The sequence below is a fragment of the Aspergillus sydowii genome (genome assembly GCF_001890705.1).
Source record: "Aspergillus sydowii CBS 593.65 unplaced genomic scaffold ASPSYscaffold_7, whole genome shotgun sequence".
In the NCBI taxonomy this organism is placed as follows: domain Eukaryota; kingdom Fungi; phylum Ascomycota; class Eurotiomycetes; order Eurotiales; family Aspergillaceae; genus Aspergillus; species Aspergillus sydowii.
The window spans coordinates 63,216-87,113 of record NW_024467865.1 but is presented as its reverse complement, the minus strand read 5'-3'; the positions used below and the strand labels follow the sequence as shown (position 1 = coordinate 87,113).

At 51.6% G+C, this 23,898-nt stretch overlaps 9 protein-coding genes across 9 annotated transcripts; 5 read left to right on the top strand and 4 right to left on the bottom strand.

Moving 5' to 3' along the window:
• Nucleotides 1-1,325: 1,325 nt before the first annotated feature.
• On the bottom strand, nt 1,326-3,394 carry ASPSYDRAFT_79531 (uncharacterized protein; the record flags this gene model as incomplete). The annotated part of the gene is made up of 8 exons (XM_040851004.1): nt 1,326-1,636; nt 1,706-1,851; nt 1,902-2,185; nt 2,256-2,287; nt 2,359-2,582; nt 2,634-2,655; nt 2,717-2,840; nt 2,887-3,394. The coding sequence occupies 8 exons, from the start codon at nt 3,392-3,394 to the stop codon at nt 1,513-1,515; spliced, it is 1,464 nt and encodes a 487-aa protein (XP_040701107.1). The 3' UTR covers nt 1,326-1,512.
• A 553-nt stretch (nt 3,395-3,947) lies between these two features.
• Nucleotides 3,948-4,277, top strand: ASPSYDRAFT_1049656 (uncharacterized protein). Its single transcript, XM_040839819.1, has one exon. The coding sequence runs from the start codon at nt 4,048-4,050 to the stop codon at nt 4,213-4,215; it is 168 nt and encodes a 55-aa protein (XP_040701106.1). The 5' UTR covers nt 3,948-4,047; the 3' UTR covers nt 4,216-4,277.
• Nucleotides 4,278-4,404: 127 nt separating this feature from the next.
• On the top strand, nt 4,405-6,324 carry ASPSYDRAFT_46445 (alkyl/aryl-sulfatase). Its single transcript, XM_040847229.1, has one exon. The coding sequence runs from the start codon at nt 4,779-4,781 to the stop codon at nt 6,294-6,296; it is 1,518 nt and encodes a 505-aa protein (XP_040701105.1). The 5' UTR covers nt 4,405-4,778; the 3' UTR covers nt 6,297-6,324.
• A 53-nt stretch (nt 6,325-6,377) lies between these two features.
• ASPSYDRAFT_154178 (fungal specific transcription factor domain-containing protein) lies at nt 6,378-7,940 on the bottom strand (the record flags this gene model as incomplete). The annotated part of the gene is made up of 2 exons (XM_040842345.1): nt 6,378-7,442; nt 7,518-7,940. 2 exons carry the CDS (start codon nt 7,938-7,940, stop codon nt 6,378-6,380), a joined length of 1,488 nt encoding a protein of 495 aa, XP_040701104.1.
• A 955-nt stretch (nt 7,941-8,895) lies between these two features.
• On the top strand, nt 8,896-9,861 carry ASPSYDRAFT_154578 (uncharacterized protein; the record flags this gene model as incomplete). The annotated part of the gene is made up of 1 exon (XM_040842382.1): nt 8,896-9,861. One exon carries the CDS (start codon nt 8,896-8,898, stop codon nt 9,859-9,861), a length of 966 nt encoding a protein of 321 aa, XP_040701103.1.
• A 1,114-nt stretch (nt 9,862-10,975) lies between these two features.
• ASPSYDRAFT_46443 (uncharacterized protein) lies at nt 10,976-12,328 on the top strand. Its single transcript, XM_040847228.1, has 2 exons — nt 10,976-11,170; nt 11,234-12,328. Exons 1-2 carry the CDS (start codon nt 11,098-11,100, stop codon nt 11,932-11,934), a joined length of 774 nt encoding a protein of 257 aa, XP_040701102.1. The 5' UTR covers nt 10,976-11,097; the 3' UTR covers nt 11,935-12,328.
• Nucleotides 12,329-12,789: 461 nt separating this feature from the next.
• Nucleotides 12,790-14,211, top strand: ASPSYDRAFT_58864 (Zn(II)2Cys6 transcription factor; the record flags this gene model as incomplete). Its single annotated transcript, XM_040849599.1, has 2 exons — nt 12,790-12,846; nt 12,895-14,211. The coding sequence occupies 2 exons, from the start codon at nt 12,790-12,792 to the stop codon at nt 14,209-14,211; spliced, it is 1,374 nt and encodes a 457-aa protein (XP_040701101.1).
• Nucleotides 14,212-14,288: 77 nt separating this feature from the next.
• Nucleotides 14,289-15,876, bottom strand: ASPSYDRAFT_154470 (uncharacterized protein; the record flags this gene model as incomplete). The annotated part of the gene is made up of 2 exons (XM_040842377.1): nt 14,289-15,453; nt 15,512-15,876. 2 exons carry the CDS (start codon nt 15,874-15,876, stop codon nt 14,289-14,291), a joined length of 1,530 nt encoding a protein of 509 aa, XP_040701100.1.
• A 182-nt stretch (nt 15,877-16,058) lies between these two features.
• On the bottom strand, nt 16,059-20,835 carry ASPSYDRAFT_58862 (uncharacterized protein; the record flags this gene model as incomplete). Its single annotated transcript, XM_040849598.1, has 3 exons — nt 16,059-18,065; nt 18,113-20,054; nt 20,114-20,835. The coding sequence occupies 3 exons, from the start codon at nt 20,833-20,835 to the stop codon at nt 16,059-16,061; spliced, it is 4,671 nt and encodes a 1,556-aa protein (XP_040701099.1).
• Between the last annotated feature and the right edge of the window lie 3,063 nt (nt 20,836-23,898).

Sequence of the window (23,898 nt, the reverse complement as noted above, 5' to 3'; positions counted from 1 at the left end):
GGCCCAACGCAACTTTATGCCAACGCAACTTTTTTAATTCTCGCTCACTTAACCTAAAACGCTCCCGAATTTTAGCCTCATCTAGCTGAGACCCCATGAAGCAAATCAACCTTGTAGGTAACCGAGCCACCCCGCTGTAAAAGAGCATCTTGTGGGCGTTGTAGTAGCTTGTACGCAAGAAATGGTTTCTGATCAAGGGGCTGTAGGATCTGCGTTGTATTTGGCGGGAATTACATCGCAATAATCCCAAGTTTTTCGCAGTAATCGATGAATTTGTATGTAGTATACCAGTTATGGTTATCTAATGAAATCAGGCAGAATTGGTCCTTGATGAGCAAGACCCACAGTAAAGTGGTCAAAAAAGCGAAAGCCAGTCCCCGTGGTAAATAGTCCCTGGACTATAACGAGGATCGCGGATGCATACCTCGGTAGGCAACACCAGGTGCCTGCCCTGCAGCGGGGGCATAGCGCACGAGGAACCGCCCGGCCGTCGTGTTGTTAGTGCGGCCGAGATTAGCGGAGTTATTCCTGTATCTATAGACAGATTGATCAGTGTGATCCAGGCCAGTGAATTAGATTGCGATCCGGCTTACACGTCGTAGAAAGGGAACACCCACTATCGATCATGGATACTCAGGACTTCTAAGATGAGACGGTGATGCGACAGGTCGACAACCATGTTGGAATAAATCGTGTCGGCATTGACCCGGACAATATTCTTGAAGTCAGCTGTAGCAAGTTGGTGAATGTAATTAAGTGTGTTTGCAGGACTCGTCGTCAGTATTAGCAGGGTAAATTTAGTGAATGGAAGTAGGGGGTAGCTATACTAGGTCCCCGAGTTAGCAGGCTGGACTATACTTGCGGAAGATAAAAGTTTATATGATTAATATCAATTACGCGGCTTTATCTACCATGGTAAGGCCAGTCCCGGGCTCTAGTTAACTAGTTACTAATATTGATACCCTGGGTCGTGACAGATTCGAACCAAGTACAGAGGACCCATGCCTCAGTATCTATAATATCTTTATGTTGATCTATGCGGATTACGCTATAGTGACCGCTCCCATTCAATTTGACTAAGAATTGGAGAAATCGTTTAAATAGAAGGTCATTGGAGAACCAGTCGTATGCCTGGGTTGTGACTTCCATAGATATAGCAAGATATCCAAACAGGGACCAAGATAAATCTAGTAAAATGACCGATCAACACAATAAAATGTACAATCCAGCCCTACAATGCAGGAAGGTCATATTCTACACCTCCCTATACATAATTGGAACAAAGTAGAAGTCAGAAACAGGTACATCGAACACAAGAAAAATGTATCTCAAGCAATATAAAAAAGGATTGCTCGTTATTTTATAACATACATCCAGGCTTATCTCAAAAAAAACCCACCCTCACCCTGCGCAGATACATCTGATGTGAAAACAGAAAACTTCGGTTAGTACCGCCTCTCTTTATAACCTACAAGGTTCCACACAAAGGTGAGCAATCCAAGTATTGCGTCATCACAAAGTATACCTGAAATCTGGATCGTCGTTGATAACTTTTTCTCCTCGATCGGCTTTGTTGTTCGAAATTTTGAAGTACACGGACAGGGCAGTAACGGTGAAGATAACGGCACAATTGCAACTAAGGAGAGTAAGTGTCAGTGTTTAGGAACAGAACTGGGAAAGATGGCATGAGGAAAGGCTGACTTACACGATGGTCGCCACCATACCGGGCAAGTATTCTGGTCGATCTTGAGTTCGGAATACAAGACTGCCTGCGATTCCACCTATTCCGCCCAAGCCAGTCAACGTCGCGGAACAAAACGCTCGCTTCCACTGGCCGCGAATATTATTTGCCTGCCTCAAAGAGTCAGCTGAAGTTCACTCTATAGTTAATTTAACCCCACCTGGTATGTCATGGTAGCCGGGATATTGGCATTTGTGCCGGCAACCGCTAAAAAGACACCAAAATATCTAACTGAAGGATTTGGATGGAACGCCATGATAGGAAGGCCAACAAGTCCAATCAGACTATTCACAATAATGATAATGCCTCGAACCCGGTAGCGATCTCCCACCCAGGCGGTAGCAAACATCAGAATCGCTGCAAGTGCATAAGGTGGAGCAATAAGGCACTGAGATGCTGCTAGACTGAAATTCAAGTTTTCCCGTAAGATAATAGGAAGGAAGTCTGTTCTAGTAAGCTTTATATACTCGAGCGGCTCTAATATTTTTTTTTTTTCCGGAATGGAGGTACTCACATGCGAATGCATACATGACAGTCGTCGTGCAGCTGAGAATGATGTCAGGCTAGTCCAACAAAACAAGGAACGGTAACTACCGTCGTCATCAGAAGTGACTTACAAGAAAATAAATGCAAACCCCCAGACCTCAAGATGCAGAGCTGGCTTGAGATACTTTACTAGGTTGAATTCTTCAAGTTCCACGTCCCCTCTGTCTCTTTCCAGACGGTCTATAATAAATTGAGATTCATCAGGTTCCAGGAATTTGAAGGACGGCTTGTCTCGTTCTTCATCTGGAAAGCAGATAATAAAGATATATGCAAAGATAGCAATTGCGCAGGTTATCTGGCAAATAATTAGTCTGACAGACTATTAGATTGATCAGCCAGCACTCACGACGCCCTCTATAATAAAAATCCTGGAGAAATGAACCATTATCTCAATTTACTGGAATGTTTTATTGGGTTGTACATGCTTACCATCTCCAGCCACGAATACCCTCAACGTTCTCCATTTGCATCAAGCCATACGCAATGATTCCTGACAATGCAGATCCGAAGTTTCCAATAAGGTAAAAGACCGAGTAACGCCTTGCAACCTCGTCTGTTATGTATTAACAAGGAAAAAGGACAGTGGAACGGTATCTTACATCGAGTATACCAAGTTGATAAAAGATAGACACAGCCTGGAAAGTAACCAGCCTCAAGGATTCCAAGAATAAGTCGTAAGGCCAGCATTGTAGTCCACTCTTTACTAAACCCGAAGCTAATAATAACACAACCCCATAGAAGGCAGATGCCCGGCAGGAAGTTGCGAGGGCCAATCTTGCGACAGAAAACAGTCATTGGAGGCTGGAAAAGAATATAGGTAATAAAGAAGACTAGAGTGACCAGACTATATCGGTATCCTCCTATTAAGTCAAGGTCTCTTCTCATTCCGGCTATAGCTGCGTTTGCAACATTCTTTCGATCCATGAGTGACACGAAGTACATAAGGCCCAGGGACGGGATAAGCCGGAAGTCAATTCGACGCTTGATGGAGGCAGCCTCCTTAGGAGTGAATCGTTCAGCTGCTTCATCGTTTGTTCTTGTTTTAAGTGTGTCCTCGAGATAGTCGAGATGCTGCTTTTTATCCGCGGGATTCGCAATGCCAGACATGATTTTGCCTTGTGACTCTGCTCCGCGGGGGATGAGTTAGCCACGAAGAGATGGAAAGTGAAGTAAAAACATGACTTTCAGCACCAACACCGCGTACGCGGCGTGCGACTTATAGTACTGGTAGCGGGTCAACCTCGGAACGAGCGAGCAGAGGCAAATCCAGTCTGAAGGAGAAGCCGAATGTGCCAGATGCGGAGTTGCTCTGAACTACTGCTGTTTCGGGGAGTCCTTGACTGCCTTGCCTCCCCGTTAAAACACCGCGGGGCCCCATACTCTGTCGACATTTTTGTGGGTCTGGCTTAAACGAAGTTATCACGTCGGCAATCCTGAACCTTATTGCGCAAGGTGGCTCGGTAAGCATAGCCGAGAGATGACCGAGAGTCTGACTCGTTCAATATAGCAGGACCGAATTATACCAGGAATGCCTCGATTGCAAAAGCTATGGAGACTTATGAGCAAGGCTTTTTCTACGAGAACCAGTTGAGCTCAATGCTGGCAATCTGCGTGAAACCGAAATGTCTGCATACCATGTTCAGGAATCAGCCTGGTTCTACCCTGAAGAGTCCTGTAAAACACCGCTATAGCCAGGTACACCAAGTTGTCGCCCAACAGGACTGCTTTGCACCGTTTTTGTATTACAAGTAGCCGTTTCTATGGGACGCACAAAGTACTCCTCTATTCCGAGGTTATTTCAATACCTTATATCCAACAATACACTCTTTTTCCTGGCCCGTGGATTTATGACGGATTGTCCTCCACATTCTCCGGGTTTAAACCCCATTGAACACCCCTTGGATATCCTTAAGGCGTCGGAGGCTTAATCCGGTCTACGCCACGCCGATTACAGGCTGTTCCAATTCCTTTGACCTATTAGTTTTATTTATCCACCGTGCCAATAGTGAGATTAGAGTCTCGGCGGTTTTCCCCTCGCCGCCGAAGCTTAGTTAAATTCGGCACAAGTGCGTCATGCCGAATGCTAGAGCTCGGTTCTTGTGAGGGCTCGGTAGTTGATTAAATATAAAAGTTGCATTCACAGATTTTAAGCTGGGAGTATTATTAACTAGCGGTTCTCTTTGTCCTGAATCAATCATGATGGCTGACTTTGACAACGCCTCTCGCGGATTTCTCGGCACCCTCGAACCAGGTATCATCAAGACACAAGCGGGCCGTGTTGCCTGGGACATTGACGGATATGCTTTCCTTCGCGAGGAGAAGTGCCCCGACACAGTGCACCCAAAACTGTGGCGACAGAGTCAACTCACGGCGAAACATGGCCTATTCGAAATCGTGGATGGCATCTACCAAGTGCGTGGCTTCGACTTATCGAACATGACGCTGGTGGAAGGCCGCACGGGAGTGATCGTCATTGACCCATTGGTGTCAAATGAATGTGCCGCCGCTGCATTGTCCCTCTACAGAAAAACATCGTGGGGAACGCCCGCTGACGGGACTGGTCTACTCGCACTCGCATGTTGACCATTTTGGCGGCGCACGAGGGGTCCTGCTGCCGGGGATGGAAGACACGGTACCGATTATCGCGCCAGAGGGGTTCATGGAAGACGCAACAAGCGAGAACATTTATGCGGGCCCAGCGATGCGGCGTCGGGCCAGGTACATGTATGGGGCAAGCTTGCAGAAGGGCGCAGTAGGGCAGGTCGGATGTGGGCTCGGAATGGCGACATCGACAGGCACGACGTCGCTCATCCCACCAAACATGCTGATTGGAAAGACTGGTGACGATCGAATTATTGACAGCGTTCGGATTGTTTTCCAGATCGTTTCGGGGACCGAAGCACCATCGGAATTCAACTTCTACTTCCCCGACCGCCGGGCGCTTTACATTGCTGAGTGCGCGACGCACTGCATGCACAACATCGTCACCCTGCGTGGTGCGCTCGTCCGCGATGCCAAGTTGTGGTCGCACCATCTGGACGAAAGCCTCATGCTGTTCGGTAACCAGGCAACAGCGCTGTTTGGAGGCCATCACTGGCCAGTCTGGGGCCAGGATAGTATCGCTCGGATGCTCAGCGAGCAGCGCGATATGTACGCGTTCATGCATGACCAGACAGTGCGCCTGATGAACGCAGGAATGACTGGCATCGAGATAGCGGAGACACTGAAATTACCTCCGGCTCTCGACAGCGCCTGGCACCTCCAAGGATATTACGGTTCCCTTAATCACAATATCAAGGGTATTTACCAGCGTTATATGACATGGTTCGACGGAAACCCTGTCAATCTATGGAAGCATCCACCGTGTGAAGAAGGGAAACGGTACGTGGCTTGCATGGGTGGTGTGGATAGGGCTGTTGCGCTGGCAGAAGATTTCGCCACCAAAGACGATTTGCGCTTCGCAGCCACGCTTCTGGGCCACGCTCTCGCCGCGGAACCCAGGCACATCAAGGCACGCTCGTTACTGAGCTCTGTGCTGACGCGGCTTGGTCATGGCGCGGTGAATGCGACTTGGCGCAACTTTTTCCTCACTGGAGCGCAGGATCTGCAGCAGGAAAGCAACGCAGTCTCGCCGCGTACGGCGACAATGCCCGATCTAAATCCCTTGTTGAGCGTGGAGCAGTGGTTGATCGGACTTTCGGTTCAGATCGACGGTCCCCGTGCGGCGAAGGAGTCGCTCGTTATCGACATTACGGTAGTAGATCAAGATCAGACTTGGCGCCTCATTCTGAGCAATGGTGCCCTGACACATAGGGTGTGGTCTGACGACGCATCTCGCTTGAACGCAGCTGGATTGCACTTGACAGTGACAAAGGAGGTTCTGCGACGCTTGATACTCGGACAGGTAACACCGGAGTCCACGGCATTCAAAGGAAATCCCACGCTGTTCGAAAAGCTAATGCAGTTTTTGCCGTGGACAAGGAAGTCCAGCTTGGAAAGCCACATTTGAATTTCTAGTACATAGTCAGTTTTTACGTCAGACATACACAACATGCTACCATGGGCCGGTCCTGCTTTATGAGAAGTAATTTTAGTTTATGAACACCATGACCCGTGGTAAATCCAAAATGCGGCTGAGAGATGGTGGGATCGTTGACAACGCAGCAGCATCCAACTGGCCCTTGGCGAGCACTGATTGAAAAAAGCTAGCCGTAACCTCGGCGAGCATATAGGTCTCTCCTAGCGTTTCTAAAACCTTCATGCACCGATAGAAGAATCGGAAGCTGACGGCACATGCTTCCGAAGAAGCACGCTGGATGTCTGTCATCAGAATTGGGAGTACTGGCAATAAGATCCCCACGGAAGAGCTCGGCAAAGTGCGGGTCTGATTCAGGCGATCAAGGTCTTCTGCAATCAAGGCGATCTGCTCGATTGCCAGCCGGACCTTCTCATTATTTCTTCCATCCCTCCAAGTCAAATGGGTTTGCTCGTGCAACACCCGGTATGCTGTGAAGACCAGCTTCAGCCAGGCACACGGCGTGAGCAAGGGGTCCACGGTTGCGTGTGAAGCAGGTGGTTGATACTGAATCTCTGGAAACAGGCGCGAGTGCCATTCTCCCAGTCTTTTGACGCAGCTTCGCAAGCTGTTTGATTTTGACCTTGAATCTGAATGAAGATCCGTATTAGAGATGGCCAGCTTGACTATCTCACTGAGCACGAGGCACAATTTGACCTTTTCGATGAAGATCAGTCTCTGCCTCCGTTGGAGCTGTGTGCTCCTAATGGCGACAGGCTGATGTCCGGGTCCAGTAACCTCTGCCTCAGTAGGTATGAAATCAAAATCGTGTTCAGTGACCATGCTGACACTGTATGCCCCGTCTTCTATGAGCAACGGCTGTCGAAGGTTCAAGGCCATGAGACGATCGCGAGTGTACAAACACCACCAGAGTCGCCTCTGCAATCGACCTTGTTTAGTCGTCGTTCCCGGTGGATCAAAGTCGTGATGGAGTTTAATTGCGACTGAATGAGACAATGCATCCTCTAACCAATCCCTTGAATTGTTCGAGTCCTCTGGATCTTCATTCCAGTAGGTCATCAAGATCAGGGATTGAATGAGAGTTATGTGATCCAGCTCTGTGTTAAACACGTACAGTAACTGGCATCCGTCAGCTGGTTTTTCATGTCGATGAATGGCACGAGACACTTCAATCTCCAGTGGGCTTGCACTAACTTTCACCCTGCGATAGAATTGGTAGCGAGCCGCTTTCGCTGATAAATATCTCGCATTCCGAAAATGCTGTTGATCAACGAAAGGCAATGCGGAGAACATCATCGCTTGATATAGCAAAATACTTATCGGATTCCGCCCATCATTATCCGAGATTGCCTGGAAAATATCGTCTGTATCCAACAATGGAACGTATGGATATACGAACTGCATAAACGCCCTCAGGAGCTCACAGCTCAAGTTCTCGTCTGGCAACAGCAGCGCCCCAGTGGCAATTAAGTAATCGGCATCAGCAGCTGGTACATGAGACTGCAGGCCGTGGATATACTTCGGCAGGGCTTTAAATGGTCTGCACCCTGGTATCTGCAGGCCTAGGAGCGCTTGAGTCGTAGTAATCATATGATCCAATGGCAGAGTATTCCACATGCTGTCCGAAATTCCCTGGAAAAGACTTTCATTTTCGCAACGACCCCTTCGTATGTGGACTGGGACTGCGACAGACTCGGTCATCAATATAAACCAGCTTTGGGGTCCTCGTCCATCCATACCTTGTGTATTGCTGGCAGGAAAGCCTGGAGGGTTGGTTTCATGTGAAGCGGTCTGTCTAGGCAAATATGTCAACGTCTGGATTACCCCAGAAAAAAGCAACAGGATAAACAAGCGAAAGGTTGATACCCAGCTGCACATGCCCCCGGCCGACATGATATTTTCCACACTTGGCACGTCCTGCAACGTATTTGCGGTTCGCCATCTCCGCACCACGCTTGAAACGACATACAGAAGTGGCAGGTTCTCGAGATGGTCCTGGTATCAAAGGATGCCGGTGTCTGCCAAGTTGACGGTGTCTCTCCATTTCCACCAAGTGAGGTGTGCATATTTAGCGTGAAATCAACGAAACAATTGACAATATTCTCCTGTTCGAGTCGTAGCTGTTTCTCTAGAAAGGAAACGGGTTAGATAATATACGAAGAGCCGAAAACTTCCGCGCAGGCTCGACTAGGCCGGGGGAATCGACACCAGTGCAAGTATGCTCCACAGTCGCTTCGGTGCAACGCCGTTACTTGATCATCTTGTGTATCGTAACATCAGTATTGATAGAACGCCGCTACCGAATATCTAAAAATTGAGCCGAGATCTGTCTTCAACCGAGCATCCTTCGGTAAACTCGGCGGTCTGGCTGAGGTGCCGACGAATCCGTAAAATTGATCATTGCCTCAAGAATGCGGTATAAGTCCATGTAAATACTGCGACGGTCTTTTTTGACGTTGCAGCAGTTTTTTTGTCTCGAAGTTAACCGACCACTGATCCGGACAACATGACTAGCGACAATGGCGAACTGGAACTCCTATGGCGCCCTTCGCAGCGACACGGCAAAGCGTCTATGGATGACTACCGACAGCACGTCAATGAACTGTTTGGACACGGTCATCGAGACACGAACGATCTCCACAAATGGTCTATTGAAGATCCACACGGTTTCTGGATTAATTTGTATACATACTTGGATATTGTCCCTCCCCTGCCACCTACCACGAAAAAAGCCTACGATGACACTGTTCCCATGAGCCATATCCCGCCGTTCTTCCCAGGGCTTGAGATAAATTACGCAGAGAACGTTGTGTTTTCCAACCCAGACCTCGATTCGCCAGCATTGATCGGCATTACAGAAGGGCAGAACATCCACCAAGACGACGGACATATTCTCACCTGGCGAGAGTTTCAAGAACAAGTCAGGGAGACCGCTAGTGCTTTAAAGCAGAGTGGCATCAAGCAAGGGGATCGAGTTGGTGCTTTGGTCGCGACATCTCCCTGGGCCATTATTCTTTTCCATGCAGCTGCCTCAATTGGGGCAATATTCACTTCGATCAGTCCTGAGCTTGGAGTCGAGGGATGTGTCTCGAGACTCTCGCAGGTCACTCCACGCATTCTCTTTGCCGATAGCCATGCTATTTACAAGGGTCGGGCGATATATACCATGCACAAGCTCCAGAAGATCTTTCTAGCGCTCCAACCACAACCACAGGTATACGTGATACCGGTGACCGCGGATGTCTCCGGGCATTTTCCGACGTTGGATGAGTTTTTGAAGAAATCGAGGCCTTCCGACGAACTTGTCTTCTCCCGGGTGCCGTTCAACTACCCTTTGATGATCTGCTATTCTTCTGGAACCACCGGAGTACCGAAATGCATCGTCCACCAGCATGGTGCGGTCCTCCAATTCAAAAAGGTATCGGCAATCCACAACTCCTTGACACCCAAAGATGTCATCATGCAATATAGCAGCACATCCTGGATTATGTTCTATGGCATGTGTGGAAGCCCCAGCCGTCTGGCTATTACAGTGTGAGGGAAATAGATGCACCCATAAGAAAATACAAAGCTCGAAATACAGCAAAGATACGGGAAGAAAGAGAAACCCCTAGAGTGCTATGTCCTCTTTGTTCTTTGTCCAGCTCCTGACCTCGTGCATCACTGCAAAAGGAAACTCTGTGTAGCCTGTACTATTAAGGACTTTGCTCAGCTCTTTCAACCTCATGCTCTTTATACGCTCCCAAATTGCCCAAGGAGCTTGGTGTCCTTCATGAATTTGGCAGCTAGAGCTGCCAGTTTAATATTAAGTCCTTTGTCGTCATCCTTGATAATAGGAGTGTGGATAAGGCACTTTTATTTAGATCTGGATAGATAGATTTCTAGCAAGTTAATAAAAGTGCGGCACAAGTCTCTTTAAAATGATTCTCTAATATTTAGGATACCCTTTGCTGTAGTTCTACAAGTTGTACTAAAATATATGTAGGACATAACACTGATCGTGGGACCGGCCGCCGTTTATAAAGGCCCTTGGAGAGGAGACCATTTTTAGAGCGTCTTAGAGACCGCAGCGAAGGGTATAGGATATTAGCATTGGTTAGCCTCCAGAACAGTGTGCTCGTAGGTATACTGCGCTGCGGATAAATAAGGTTTGGGTGGGTCTACCCTCAGTGCTTAGCAGTGCGTGGACGTAAGTGCACGGGGGAGTGGCGGAAGGCGTGACAGTTGGACAGCTAAAAACAGTGTCGACTGCGGCCGTTTTGGGCAGCCCATCTGCCGTCTCCTAGTTTGAATTAGTAAACTAATATTCTAAAACCTCTTAGTTAGTTACATGCTAGTTATTATATAATATTAAAATAAATAAGTTATATATCAGTCTTATAATATACAGTACAAGCTATATTCGCACCACCCCGGATTAATTTCCCCCATAATCGGTACCTCAATAGTAATGCGACCATCTTCAACAGATATATATATATATATATATATATATTATTTCTCTAATTCTTTTATTGCCATAGCAGTCAAGGCCGTACCGCCAAGGCCACAACAAAGATCCCTGCTCGATTGGATCCAATTAAACTCGTGTAAATAGAGATTTCATGCACCATGACTGTGCCGCAGCAAGGCGCTCCAACCACGCGAAAGGCCGAGAATTTGCTTTTGGAATTCAGGGGTAGTACTTTTGGCTGAACTGTATGCTCGCAACTCTAGGCTTCTTTCCGTCGCACAACGCCACCTTTATCTACCTGTCGTGCACTCGCGGCGTGCCATGATGGCTGCGTCTGTCGTGCTCCTCTATCTAGCTGCAGCAGCCAGTATCCAAACCACCTTAGCTGAAGATGGTAGGATGATCGTTTCCCCTCCTCCGTTGCACGTAGATGGCGACTAAAATCTCCGTACTACAGTAGTGACCACCGGGCGGTACCTTGAGCACCCGACGAACCAGGAACTCATGCCGACAGACGATGCCTATTTTGCCTGGAGATGCGACGACGACTGCGAAGGGCCCATCACGATCGCGATACACGGAAAAGACTTTGATGGAACTACCACCGCAGATTGGTCGGATAGCTCGATAACGCTACAACCCAGCTTCCTGCCTGCAATGAGACCGGAGGAAACTTCTGCCTTCTCGTTCTCATTGTACTTCTCTACCAGAATAGATGGCGACGACTATGATATTGGCTTTCCTAATAGCAAACTCTCGCTATTTGCGCCGACCCCGACTACGGAGACAATTACCCAGACGGAGACAGTTACCACAACATCAGAGCATACTATCAGCTATACCGCGGAGACAAGCCAAAACCCTACTCCAGGAGCAGCAGATGGAGAGGAGGACGAGGGCACTGGCAATAATGAACAAGGGACTGGAGGACTATCGACTGGCGGAAAAGCAGGTGTTGGTGTTGGGGTCCCCGTTGGCGCTGTCCTTCTTGCAGCTGGAGTATTCCTCGTCCTCCGTCGTCGGAGGCGTGCGGAAACCTCGACGATACGTGAGATACCTGCTACCAGTGCCGTGAACCTGCCTGGGCCTGGGTCTGGGTTCGCGACGGATCAGGCGAATACGGTGGTGTCCGGACAGAGACATGAAATGCGTGGATGAAGTATCCATTGCTTGGGACACTGTGGTCTCTACACCTTATCTAATGTAATAATGGTGACTGTTTAGTGGCATGTATTGATATGAGCGTTGGGAGTTTGAGACTTGGGGTTCAAGATGATATAACGTGTCTTGGATGCTAGGGTTTAGCAGTTGATAATGGGAATAGACGAACTTTCGAGACAGCCCATCCGAGCAGAGGAAACACAGCTTACCGGCCCAAGTCTGCCAAAGCTGCTTACCCCTGTCAACAGTCTTGTTGACTTGGAGTATCCTGGCCGTAAAAAGCCGTGAGATCAACAGTATCAGCACCATCAGAGCCATACCACCTTTCCATTTTCCAATGAAATCCTTCTCCAAGTCGAAGTTCTCAGTAACGAGCGAATAAATACATCATCCCCATGAATCATCAGCTGCCAATTAGCAAACTGGTGTTCTGCACACTTTAGGTACCCGTAGGCTGTTGTATGCTAAAGAAATATATCTTGCAGTATGCAGTGCAGGCCATATTTACACGACCCCAGATTTATCACCACCATAATCAATACCTCAACAGCAATGCAGCCATCTTCAACAGACGTACGGAGTATACATTTAAATTATTTCTATTTTTTTGTTCTTTATTTTGTTACCGATACCGGAGTGGATGCCTAACTCTGCTACACGTGACCACGCACATGACCCTGAGCCGCATATCACATGACCACGTCCGCGCCCTTTTCTGCAGGGGCACGCGTCCGGAATTCTTGAATTCTCCTCCGGTCGCTGTGAAGTGACAAGCCAAGCAGTTTACTCAGAGTCCAGACACCCGACAATTGTTCTCCGAAACTAAGAATGTGAGCAGCGCGGAATGCAGCAATGGTTGGCGTTCCGCGCAGTCAAGGATGTATGCGATGCATTGGCCGCAGGGTTAAGGTCAGTACGCAGTACAATGCAGAGGAGAAACACAGCTAAAAGTATCAGTGCGACATGACGCGCCCACAGTGCACGCGCTGTCTCAGTCAAGGCGCCACTTGTCCCGGGTATGACCGCGGGCTCAAGTTCCAGGACCAGACGCAGGCGCTCACCCGCAAGTACGGATACGGCCAGTCTTCCATGGACGAGGCCCTTGCGCCCAATTTGACTCTGGGGGCCCTTGACATTCAAACTAAGGAGTCCTTTCAATGCTGGCTGGATGCCCACTTCCCCAGCTACGTCAGTTCCTTTGACCCGCGCGTTGAAGTCAATTGGATGGAGTTTATTCGCACCCGCTGGTCGTTCTTCCCGCCTGCGCTGGTCTGGGCTTTCCGCGCCTTGACGTCCCTGCATATGGGCGCCCGGCACGGCGACAAGGAGGTGATTATCTGTGCGCGACATATGTACAGTCGCGGCATCCGGCATCTAGCTTGTCTCTTACAGTCGCGGGCTGCGCTCTCGGACGAGACCCTTGCCGCGGCGATTCTGCTCGGCGGGTATGAGGTTCTCGACGGTAATACTGATCGTTCGTGGATCATTCATTCCCGAGGAATTCGCCATCTGCTGTGCGCTCGGGGTCCTGCGGCGCATGTCCATGGCATAGGTCGCACCCTGATGCTATCATGGCAGCCTTTCATCGTCGCCGATGCGTTCATCAATTGCGTCCCATGCTTCCTGGGCGACCCGGAGTGGGCGCGCGTGTCAGTGCGCAGCGAATCTGCCCAAGACCAGGAACAGAGTGGAAGTCTGTTGGTTGAAACAATGGATCATGCATTTAATGAAGTCGCCAGATGCCCCGGATACCTCGCAATGACCAAGGAGATCGTTACGTCGGACACAGACGCCGACCCTGCTATCCTAGCTGTTCTCCTGGACTGCATACTTCGGTCAAGGCAGAATCTCATCTACTACCGCAGCAAACTGGAAGAAAACCATCCCCACCCATCCTTTATTGGCGAGGTACCAGAGGCATTTGCCCCGACCTTGGTCCAGGGGTCTCGCAACGGAATTGACTCGGCTATTGCACTTCTCAATCAGTTGACGACGATGCTGCAGTCTCATGTCAACAGTCGAGCCAATGCACTTTCTGCCCCGGGTCCACCAAATAACCCTCCAGACCCATGGCGCATTGTTGCTAGGAGACCGGCTGTTGTAGACACTGCGAGCCAGTCACTCGACCCCCCACACTCGGAGGACCTCAACCCCAGTGCCTACGTTTTCGGTGATGTGTTGGATAATTTCTCGTTGACGATGGGCATGGGCAGTCTAGCGCCCGATGCATGCGGTTGTCCTCAGTTTTCAGCGCACAAGGCTATTTCTTTTTAATCCTAGACAGGGTTATTGTGTTCAATCAGCTTAGACGGGTTCATGATTTATGATTATGTATATATTTCCACATATCACTATGTACTGCCTGCCTTCTCAAACCAGATTAATCCTTTGATAGCAGGCTCCAGGTCCAACCCCATCTTGATAGCTTTGCCATCTTTAAAGACAAACTCTGCGTGCACTGGCTCGTCCGTGAGCTCAACCTCGTCTGTCAGCGTCGCAGTATACTGAGTCTGGCCTTTAACGTGGTGGAATACCAGCGTGAAGCCCATGGAGCGATCGGTCGCATCCACGAAGAGGTGCCCATCTTTGGTCTGGACGGTCATATTGCGATAGCCTGGGTTCCAATAATCCCCCACATAAGCCTCCAGGGGGGTCGTCTGCGGAAGCCCAAAGTCCTCCTTCGCTGCCTTTTGCTTCTTTTCAGGCCTGTTCGTCGGCTGCTGAACCTTGGTGTTTATCGTAAGGTCCTTTCCCTTCTTCTCTGATGTCTTCTTTGTATATGACGGGCGCTCCCCCACAGCAACACCCAGGATCTCATCCATCAACGCCCTGATAATAACCGTAGCAGCATTCGCAGCACCAGCAGAATTCCCCAAAACCACCGCCCCAAACCGCAGCGCAGGCATGAAGACAAACCGACTCGCAAACCCGGGCTCTCTGCCGTCGTGCCCGATAACCTGCACTCCACGGTAGTAGTAAATCTCCATCCCCGCAGCGTATATCGCAGGCGTGGTATGCGCTCTTAATCTCCTTCCCTGCGGATTCACGATTGAACGCATGGTGGTTAGACCATGGTAGACTTTATCAGTGATGGGGCCTTCATGATACAGCAGGGCTTTGACCCATTTGATGAAGTCGTTTCCGCTGGACATTACAGACCCAGCGCCCTGGGCTTCGGGATAGGTTTGGGGTGGCAGGCTGCGCCAGGTGTTGTTTTCTTTTTCCCAGATATAGCCACTGGCCATGCGGTCGGACCAGCCTTTGGCTTGGGCGGTTGCGGGCTGCAGCGTCGTGGAGTTCATACTCAGCGGGGTGAAGATGCGCTCTTGTAAGACGTCGGCGAAGCTTTGCTGGGTTGTTTCCTCGATGAGATGCGTAGCGACGGTGTACATCTGGTTGCAGTACAAGTACCGCGAGCGCAGAGGTGCAGCTGGTTGGAGGTTTCGCAGGTTCCTTGTGATGGACTTGGGGGTGTCTGGATTCCGGGCCTTGATGCCCATGTAGGAGCTGTCGTGGCTGTTTTCCGGTGAGAACAGAAATGACTGATTTGACAGACATCGATAGGGAGGCTCACCTGGCCATGCCCGTTCTATGGCTGAGGACGTCCTCAACCGTGATGCCGTGGGTATAAGTCGGGTCGGACATGACGAAGTCGTCCGGTAGTAGGTCCGACATTAGGGCAGTGTATTGAATCTTGGCGTATTTCTTGTCACCCACAAGCAATGCCACCGTAGCAGCAGTTAGAGACTTGGAGCAGGAGGCAATATCGAACAGGGTGTCTCCGGTGCAGGGTACGCCGTTTTCATAGTTGGCCACGCCGCAGCCTTTGGACGACACATCATCGTTGTGAACGACCGCAATGCACAGCCCGGGGATGTTATTCTGCTCCAGGAGGTGGTCCACAAGGGAAGTCAACGCGGCAGACTCGAGCAGCTCCATCTGGCCATGCATGTTGAAGAGAAGTGGGAACACATTTCAGCTGGGAAGTTTGACTTGTGGCTTATGGCCCCCACGTGGGGAAGAAATAGGAAGAAATAAAGAAACCGATCAAAAGAAGCAACAAGTCTATGTGTATCTATCAAGTCTGTCTATCAAAGTTTTATCTATCGAAAATTAAGTCATTATTGTATCCTCTTCCCAGAAAACGGCTCAGCAGGCCAGCCCTGCATCGTGCTTTTATCATCAACATGGTCTCCAGACAAGACCAGTGTGTGCTCCAGCAAGCAGGCATCATTGCCCATCGACGAGCCAGACATCAGCCTGGACCCTGTGCGCAGAATACTTCTATCTCCAACCACCAGCGGGTGCAGCTCGAATTCTCCACGGGTGTTCAGGTGGCACACCACACTTGCATCGTCTACAGCGACCCTGTCGCCGAGCGTCACCATATCCGGCTCTGTGAGGAGAATGTTCGGGTCTCCATTAGCCAGGAGAGCGCAGTCCTTGCCAATGGTCGCGCCCATCAGCCGGTAGTAAAATGAGAGATATGCGGTCCCACTAAGCATGGGAAGGACTCCAATGCCGCGGTAGCTGTCCTTGATCAAGGACTCCACGGCCAGGAAGAACTGCCAGCGCTGGTTGTAGCTGCTGCGGTCCCAGTGGTATGCGCCCTCGGTGCGCCGGCCCATGACGAGCCATTTTGTCCCGATCACGACTGCGACGCCGATGATCGTCTGCACGAAGCTGACGCCGCTGACGACCGCAGTGAACAGTCCGTAGACGGAGAAGGGCTGCCACCATTCGCGGTCGAAGGCGCGGTAGTCTTGTCGCAGGGTGTGGCCGAGGACGAGAAGACCAGCGAGGACTCCGACCAGACGCCAGACTGTTGAAATAATGGTCAGGAATGTAGAGTAGCCCACGATTCCGGGGATCCCAATGACGAAGAAGTCGGCCATGCCCTGGTAAAACGCCCGTCCAAACGGTCTGGTCGTGTCCCGCGGCAACGAGGAACCCTCGCCTGGGGATAGCGTCGACGACGATGACCAGCCCCCGGACAGCTTGTCGTGCTTCTCGTTTTGGTGCGTGATGGTCGGGAACTGGATGGCGTTTCCGTTCTTGCTGCCTGTCCAGACGGTATCAGGAGGGAAGAAGCCATTGCGACGCAGCAGCGAGCCTGATCCGACCATCGCCATCTCGCCAATTGTCACGCCAGGAAGAACAACCGCGCGATCTCCCAGCATGGCTCCGTCGGCGATGACGACTCGCTCCCTGCCACTGCCGTCGCTGGTGACCAGGTACGATCGGGATCCAAAGACCACGTCGTTGCCTACCTCGACGAGATCGAAGTCCTGGATACCGGGTCCGACACTCGGCCAGTAGATGCGCTTGCCAACACGACCACCCAGCATGCGGATGGCCACCGAGACCAGCTCGTAGTGCTTTCCGATAAGCCGGGTCAGGGGGCTGAGGCTGCCATTGGGAATGACCTTGGACAAGGCAGCCTGACGCACCTTCTGGCGCATCGACATCTTGTTGGCAGGGCCTGTCTTTGCGCGTCCGCAGGTGAGATCCAGAAGCGCCTTGATAATCAGAACCGCAACGAACCACACGAGCGGTCCGACCACTGCGTAGTAGATCCGCGCGAGAATGTGGTACATGATTCGAGTTGGTGTTGTGAACCAGAAGACAATAACACGCAGCATGTCCTGACTGTGCAGGGGGTAGTGCAGCACAATGGGCACCAGTCCAGCGAGCCACGGCAGTCTGTACGCGAACCCAGCGAGCAGACCGAGCGGTTCAACCAGAAGTAGAGACCAGATCCAATGAGGGCCGGGGATGGAGGTAGAATTCAGATCCTTGTTAGCCTCCTCAGTGCCGTCAGTCTCCCAGCTGGACGAGTTGGGGCCTAGATACGTGTTTGGGGGGAGTGTTGCGCCAGGAGCAACGACCGAGCGAAGGCCAATTGCAGAGCCGTTGCCGATCACAATTGGCTGCAGGAGCATCGAGGTGTTTCTCTCAACTGCGAACGGGCGGATGATGCAGTTCTCGACGACGACGTTGTCTTCGAGCCGGATTAGATCGTACTCGCCCAGGGAGGCGTGCTCGTGGATGCGCACGTTGCGGCCGATGTGGACTCCTAGTAGACGGAAGTACAGACGTCGGGTCCATTCGAAGTAGTTGAACACGCCCTGCAAAGGTTAGTTGTATACTCGGTTAGAAAAGGAAATGAACTTACCTTGCCAGCAACACGAATGGCCTTCTGCGTCAACCACCACCGCGTGTGATAAACCCCCCACATGGGATACAGTCCAGCGCGGTAGCGACCGATCAGAAGCCATTTGAAGAGAATTGCAAGGACCGGCGCAACCGCATTAATAGCCAACCGCGAAGCCAGTCCAATCAGGACGATGTGCAGCAGACGGCCGATGAGCACGCTATCAGGGGGGAACAGACGCGCCGTCTCGCCCATTAGGAAGACGAAGATGGTCCACTGCAGACCCGCGCGCATGGGGAAGAATATAATCATGGGGATGAGCTGGATGAGAAGCACGATTGGATTCGTGGAGCTGCAGGTCTTTTCGCAGCCTGGCAGATCCTTCTCGCTGATTTCTTGCTCTGGGCTCTTCTTCGCGCAGGCGTCTTCCACAATGGCTGTCATATCGGCAACGGTGCTGTTCAGGAAGAGAACATCGCCCGACAAGCGAATCTCGAATTCACGTCTCAGCGCCGAAATCAGGCGGCCTGCACTGAGACTGTCGCCGCCTGCAGCGAAGAAGTCTGTTGATCCGGTCACTTCGGCGACGTCTTGGTTTAGGGCTTGCGCGAAGAGCTGTCGGACGCGGTACTCGGCGGACGAGGAGTCGGCGTCCGATGCATTCATGCTGCGAATTGCGTCGTCAAGGGCCTTCTCGTCGACATACCCCGCGGCGTCTCTGGGGAGTGGGCTGTCAAGTGTCTTGATGCTGCTGGGGATCAGGTATCCGTGCACTCGCGGCCGGAGCGCTTGTGCAAGCGCAGCGACCGTGGGCTGCTTCTCAGAGAGACTGAAAACGACGGCTTGCGGGAATCCATCAATGGGGTTGTGTCGCATCGCGATATCGGAAATTCCCAAGACCTCCTCGATATGCGGCTCGGCTTGGTCGCCGTCGATGCGGCACATTGTATGCGGGATAGACACGTTGAGGCCAGTGCCTTGCGGAGGACATTTCGCTTCGAGGTGTCTCTCCGCAGCAGGGACAGAGTCAGTCAAAGGCTCCAGTCCCAGTCTCTGGCTGAGCCGAATGCGCTGCAGCTTGTTGTTTGACTTTGGGACGCCGTCGTCCATGTAGACCAGCAGGACCGGCCACTTGGGCTGAAGCAATCGATCTCCCAGTGCCTCATGCAGTTGCCTGAGATCAGGCCGAGACATGCCTGGCGGAGTAACTATGACTGCTCCGACGACCTCCTGGAGAACACTATGCGGAGTGGAAAATGCGAGTGCCTCGGAGACACGGCCATAGAGGATGGATGTCGGGTCTCGCGCAGCAGAGAGGATGCCATTCTCGACTTCAATCGGGGATATAATCTCACCACCGCGGTTGATGACTTCCTTTCCACGACCGGTGATGAACAGGTATCCATCCTTGTCAAGATGCCCCAGATCTCCCGTGTCGAACCAGCCAGCCGGGTCAAAGGCGTCCGTGTTGATGCCATCGTCTGTCAAGTATCCAGGAAAGACTGGGAACCCACGCACGCAGATCCGTCCGGTTGTTCCAGTAGGAACAGGCTTCCCAGGATTACCATCACCAAGGATAGCTACGTCAGGACCACATGGGCGACCGGACGTGCCCTCACGGTCAAGCTTATAGTCTGTTGGTGGCGACGCGATGGGAGCGCACTCTGTCATTCCATAACTGGGCATAACCACGCATTGGAATACTTCACGCAGCTGGACGGCCAGGGTGGCGGGAAGACCTCCACCTGCGTTGATGATGAATTTGATAAGGCTCTGTCGCAGCGCGTCAGGACGATGCTCGGACTCGGCGAGGATCATCTGGTGCATTGTGGGTGTCGCGTAGTACCACGTCGGGCTCCATTTCTCGACAACGTCCCAGAAGAGACTCGGATCGAAGGAGGCACAGCAGATGGTTGCGCCACCTGCTAGCATTGGGGCGTAGAGACTGCGGACCATTCCACCACTAGACCAGTCAGTAACCTTCTACGGTAGGACATGCGCATAGGCCAAAAAGGGACTTACATATGGTGAAGGGGCATCATGTTAAGACATCGTGAGGACTCGGTGAGGGCAACACTGTCCATTGTAAGAACCGCACCGGCGAAGAGATTGTAAGCTGTGATAGGGACGAGCTTCTTCTTGCCACTGGTACCGCTAGTGAACAGCAGTACTGCGACATCGTCAGGGCCGTTACTCGGTGTTGGCTGTGTGGCACGGGCAATTGGATAGGTCGAGGCCACCGTGAAGGTCAAGTCCGGCTGGGGGTGGACGACGAAGACAGGAAGCTGACCGAGATCAACCTTGGACATATCAGACTCCAGCATCAGGATAGCGTCCGCGTCGACAGCTTCAACGTCCGCCCGCAGCTGGTCTGGGGCCGCTGTCCTTGCCATCGGGATCATGGTATATCGGTTGGCGATGGCCAGGACCGCAAGCGCAAGAGTCGGGCCATTGGGAAGCATGACAGCAACCCTTGGCCTTCCTTGTGCTGGACATGGCAGCCCCAGGTCGAACTCTTGGATGAAGCTTCGTAGTTTTGCATATGATATCTGTTGACTCGCTTGCGGGTCGATGAGGGCAGGGAGGACGGGGTCGCTGGGGAGGAGGTCAGGAAAGGGAAAAGACTTTTGTTTCATAAGACGTTGGATTCGTTCGAGCAGTTGGTTCATGCTTGTGTCCAGGCCATCTCGGACGGCTTCAGGAAGACCGAGCCAGATGCTCTGGTAGCACCGCAAGACGTCCATGGCCAGCCATGGCTCTTGCAGGTCCTGGTCACGAAGGAGGCATTCCAGCTGCTCCAGGGAGCCTGGGCCAGCTGGAAGAGTGCTCAGCTGCTGCAACATGCCCTGTGACATCGTTCGGAGAATTCCTTTGGTGGCTCTGCTGGATCTCATCTCAGCATTCCGGAATGCTCTACGCCATTTATAGACACCGCGCTATTGACTGTCTGCCTGAATTTTGTGCCCTGAGCATCCCGACCCACGCGCCAGCATACCCACGTTGTCTACTTCCCGTTTCTGATGGAGTGCGAAACACGTCGATCATAACAGAGACCCCCGGTCTCGATTTCGTTGACCCACTGCCTGTACTCGCAACCATGACCGGTTAGGACAAGATAGAATGAAAGGGCCAGAGCAATCTCAGCTCATCTGCTCGATCAGCCAGTATGGTGCTACAAATCCTGCATGCCTAGTGGCCCAATGGAGCAATAGCTGTGAAGAGTTTAGGGCAGGGTGCGATGTCTCAAAAATTCGACATACGACATATGGGTCTCCACAGCCTTATTTTCAGTCACAGTCGACTGTCAGGACCTTGTAGACAGGGGTTCCGCTTGCAGTGAGGAATCTGTTACAAAAATGATATTGCGTGCTTTGTTGACGTCTACTCGTATACTGCACTTTCTTCGGCAACAGCGCGTGGCATATCCATTATCCATATATCGACGAAGGAAACGACACCAATCCACCCATCAATCGGGCCAGGAGGGCCAGGAGGGCGCTGGTTTACTCACTCAGTGTCCACTCGGTGCACTTTGCAGGAGCCGAGCCTGAGACTTGGGCCCGGGAAGCCGTCGGCACTCATGAAAGCCGGCGCATCTTCGGTTGGGGGAGACGATCATTTCGACGAGCTTTTATCTGATGAAGCGCCCAAGGTCCGAGTGATCTCCGCCAAGTCGCCCTCATAGGTCAAGGGCTGTTATGCGTATCTGCCCTGGGGACTGCATAAGTGGAGTATCTCTCAGATATGCCGACTGGGCTCGCATTTGCCATCGCCGCATTAGGAAACTCTTCGAGAACCACCCCACCACATTCTGCAATACTGTAGGCTGGAAGATGCACCGATAACGGACCGGCCATGAGTTCACTTAAAACTTCAGCCTATGTTCACAGCCTTATGCAGCCCGGCCCGTCATATCTTGGTACGTACACCATCGTACCAACTGCGCCAGAACTACGGATACGGCCCACCGCCAGGCCGTAGACCCCGAAGCATGGATATTATATCATTGGGTTTCTACATCCGGCGAGGATCTCGTCTATTATCCTGGTTGTCGCGCTTGGCAGGGCCCTTGGTCCGCCACATGCGCTTTCGAATGGTTGCGCATGCTTGATTTCATATATTCTAGACACGCCTGCTGCGCTTCAGAATGACAAATGGCGATCACCTCGTGCTCCACCCCTGAAAACTTGCTCATGAGGTATAGGATGCCAATGATGTTGGATACATCGCAGAGAGGTGGCGCAGTGTTCGAGTGTTCGCCCACTCGGGCGCAGCCAGATATTTTTGCGCCCACTGCGGAGTCGTGATGAGGAAAGTTATTTTTCAGCTGCTCTGTGATTGTGGCTACTGACAGGCCTGCTAGTTTCAGTGTCATGCAACTGTCAGTGTCAGAGTAGAAGCGTCGAAGAACCCCCGTGTCAATCGCTTCCAGAGCGAGCAGGGAGTCCACACTCGGTACCATCGAATCTGAACCCCAAACGCCCAGTGTACCGAGTCCCGACCAGCCTTAGCCAGACCCATATGATCTTCAGCCTAAGTGTACGCGTTCCTGCCTCAGCCGGGCCCACTGGATCCTCCTCTGTGTTGTGAAAATTCTTAATAAGTCTTGGCCCTGACGTCGTCCTGCCTCACTGGGCGTAAGGCTGCCGGTGGGTATTCTATCCACTTGATAAGATCGCCCCAGCAAATCATTCCACGGCTTCTATGATCGACAGGAGCTGAAGAGTTTGCATTCGATCTGGCCAGGACTGACGCGGTGAGAAATGCCTGTTGGGTGAACACTGACTTGCTCTGCTGGGTGGCAGCAATAACCACGGCAAACCAGACATCTTCATACCGGCAGCTTGCGACAGAAACAAGCCCCTGTGATGGATGATGCGGCATCCTCTTGGCAACAACGCCGATCTACAAGCTCTGCACAAGCTAAGCGCCTAATTGCGCTCTATTGATCTAGTTTCCTGGCCCAGGGTTTAGCCGGAGGGTCTCAAGGTCCACTCCCAAGCCCATTTGTCAAAGGCCAGACTCTCTATCCCTGCAACCCCCCGGAAGACCCCGGGGACATGTAAACTGATGACAATGGGCTGGTCGAGTCTCCGGATCACATCTGCAAACGTGGAATGAAACTGATGTGCAATTGGAGCCACTGCACCCCTGCAACTCGGCCGATATTTTGCCGTCAATCTGTATCGGGGCTAGCAGAAGATCATCACTGCTGTTTGCGCTGAGTGGATCGTTCGGAGCCCTCTCCCTGAAACATTTCACATGTTGTAGCCTAACGTATAGCGTATAGCCGTATACGGTGTCCCTTTGACTGCGCCACGACTCGGTCCTGTCAGTACGCAGTGCTGCCTAACAGCTGCTCCAGGAACCGCCACAGCCCCATCGAGAGTACGGAGCACTCTCAAGGTAACCCTTCATTTTGAGATTTGACCAGCTCCACTAATGGTTTGTCGGTTGTTCCCTTTTCCGCCGGGCGTTTCAGTGCCACGGGGAGAGAGTATTATCCATTTTCGGTACTTCCATGTGAGAGCTTGATCTACGCGCTGACGAGCTTACCATCCCACAACAGTGACAACACCATAAAGACCTCGCTGGGGTATTTTACGTTATAGATATTGCGAGGAGTAGATCCTGCCGATGATGCAAAAGGGGCGGTGGAGCTCTACCCGGGTTAAGCTTTGTGTATTGCGTATATGAAGACAAGGCTTGTTGTTGACTAGGGGGTGGGTGCTATGAGTGGCTGTTGCCGGGCTATTCCCTTGGCATCTCACCCTCCCCCTTGTAGAGAGACGTGCGATCTACTGAAT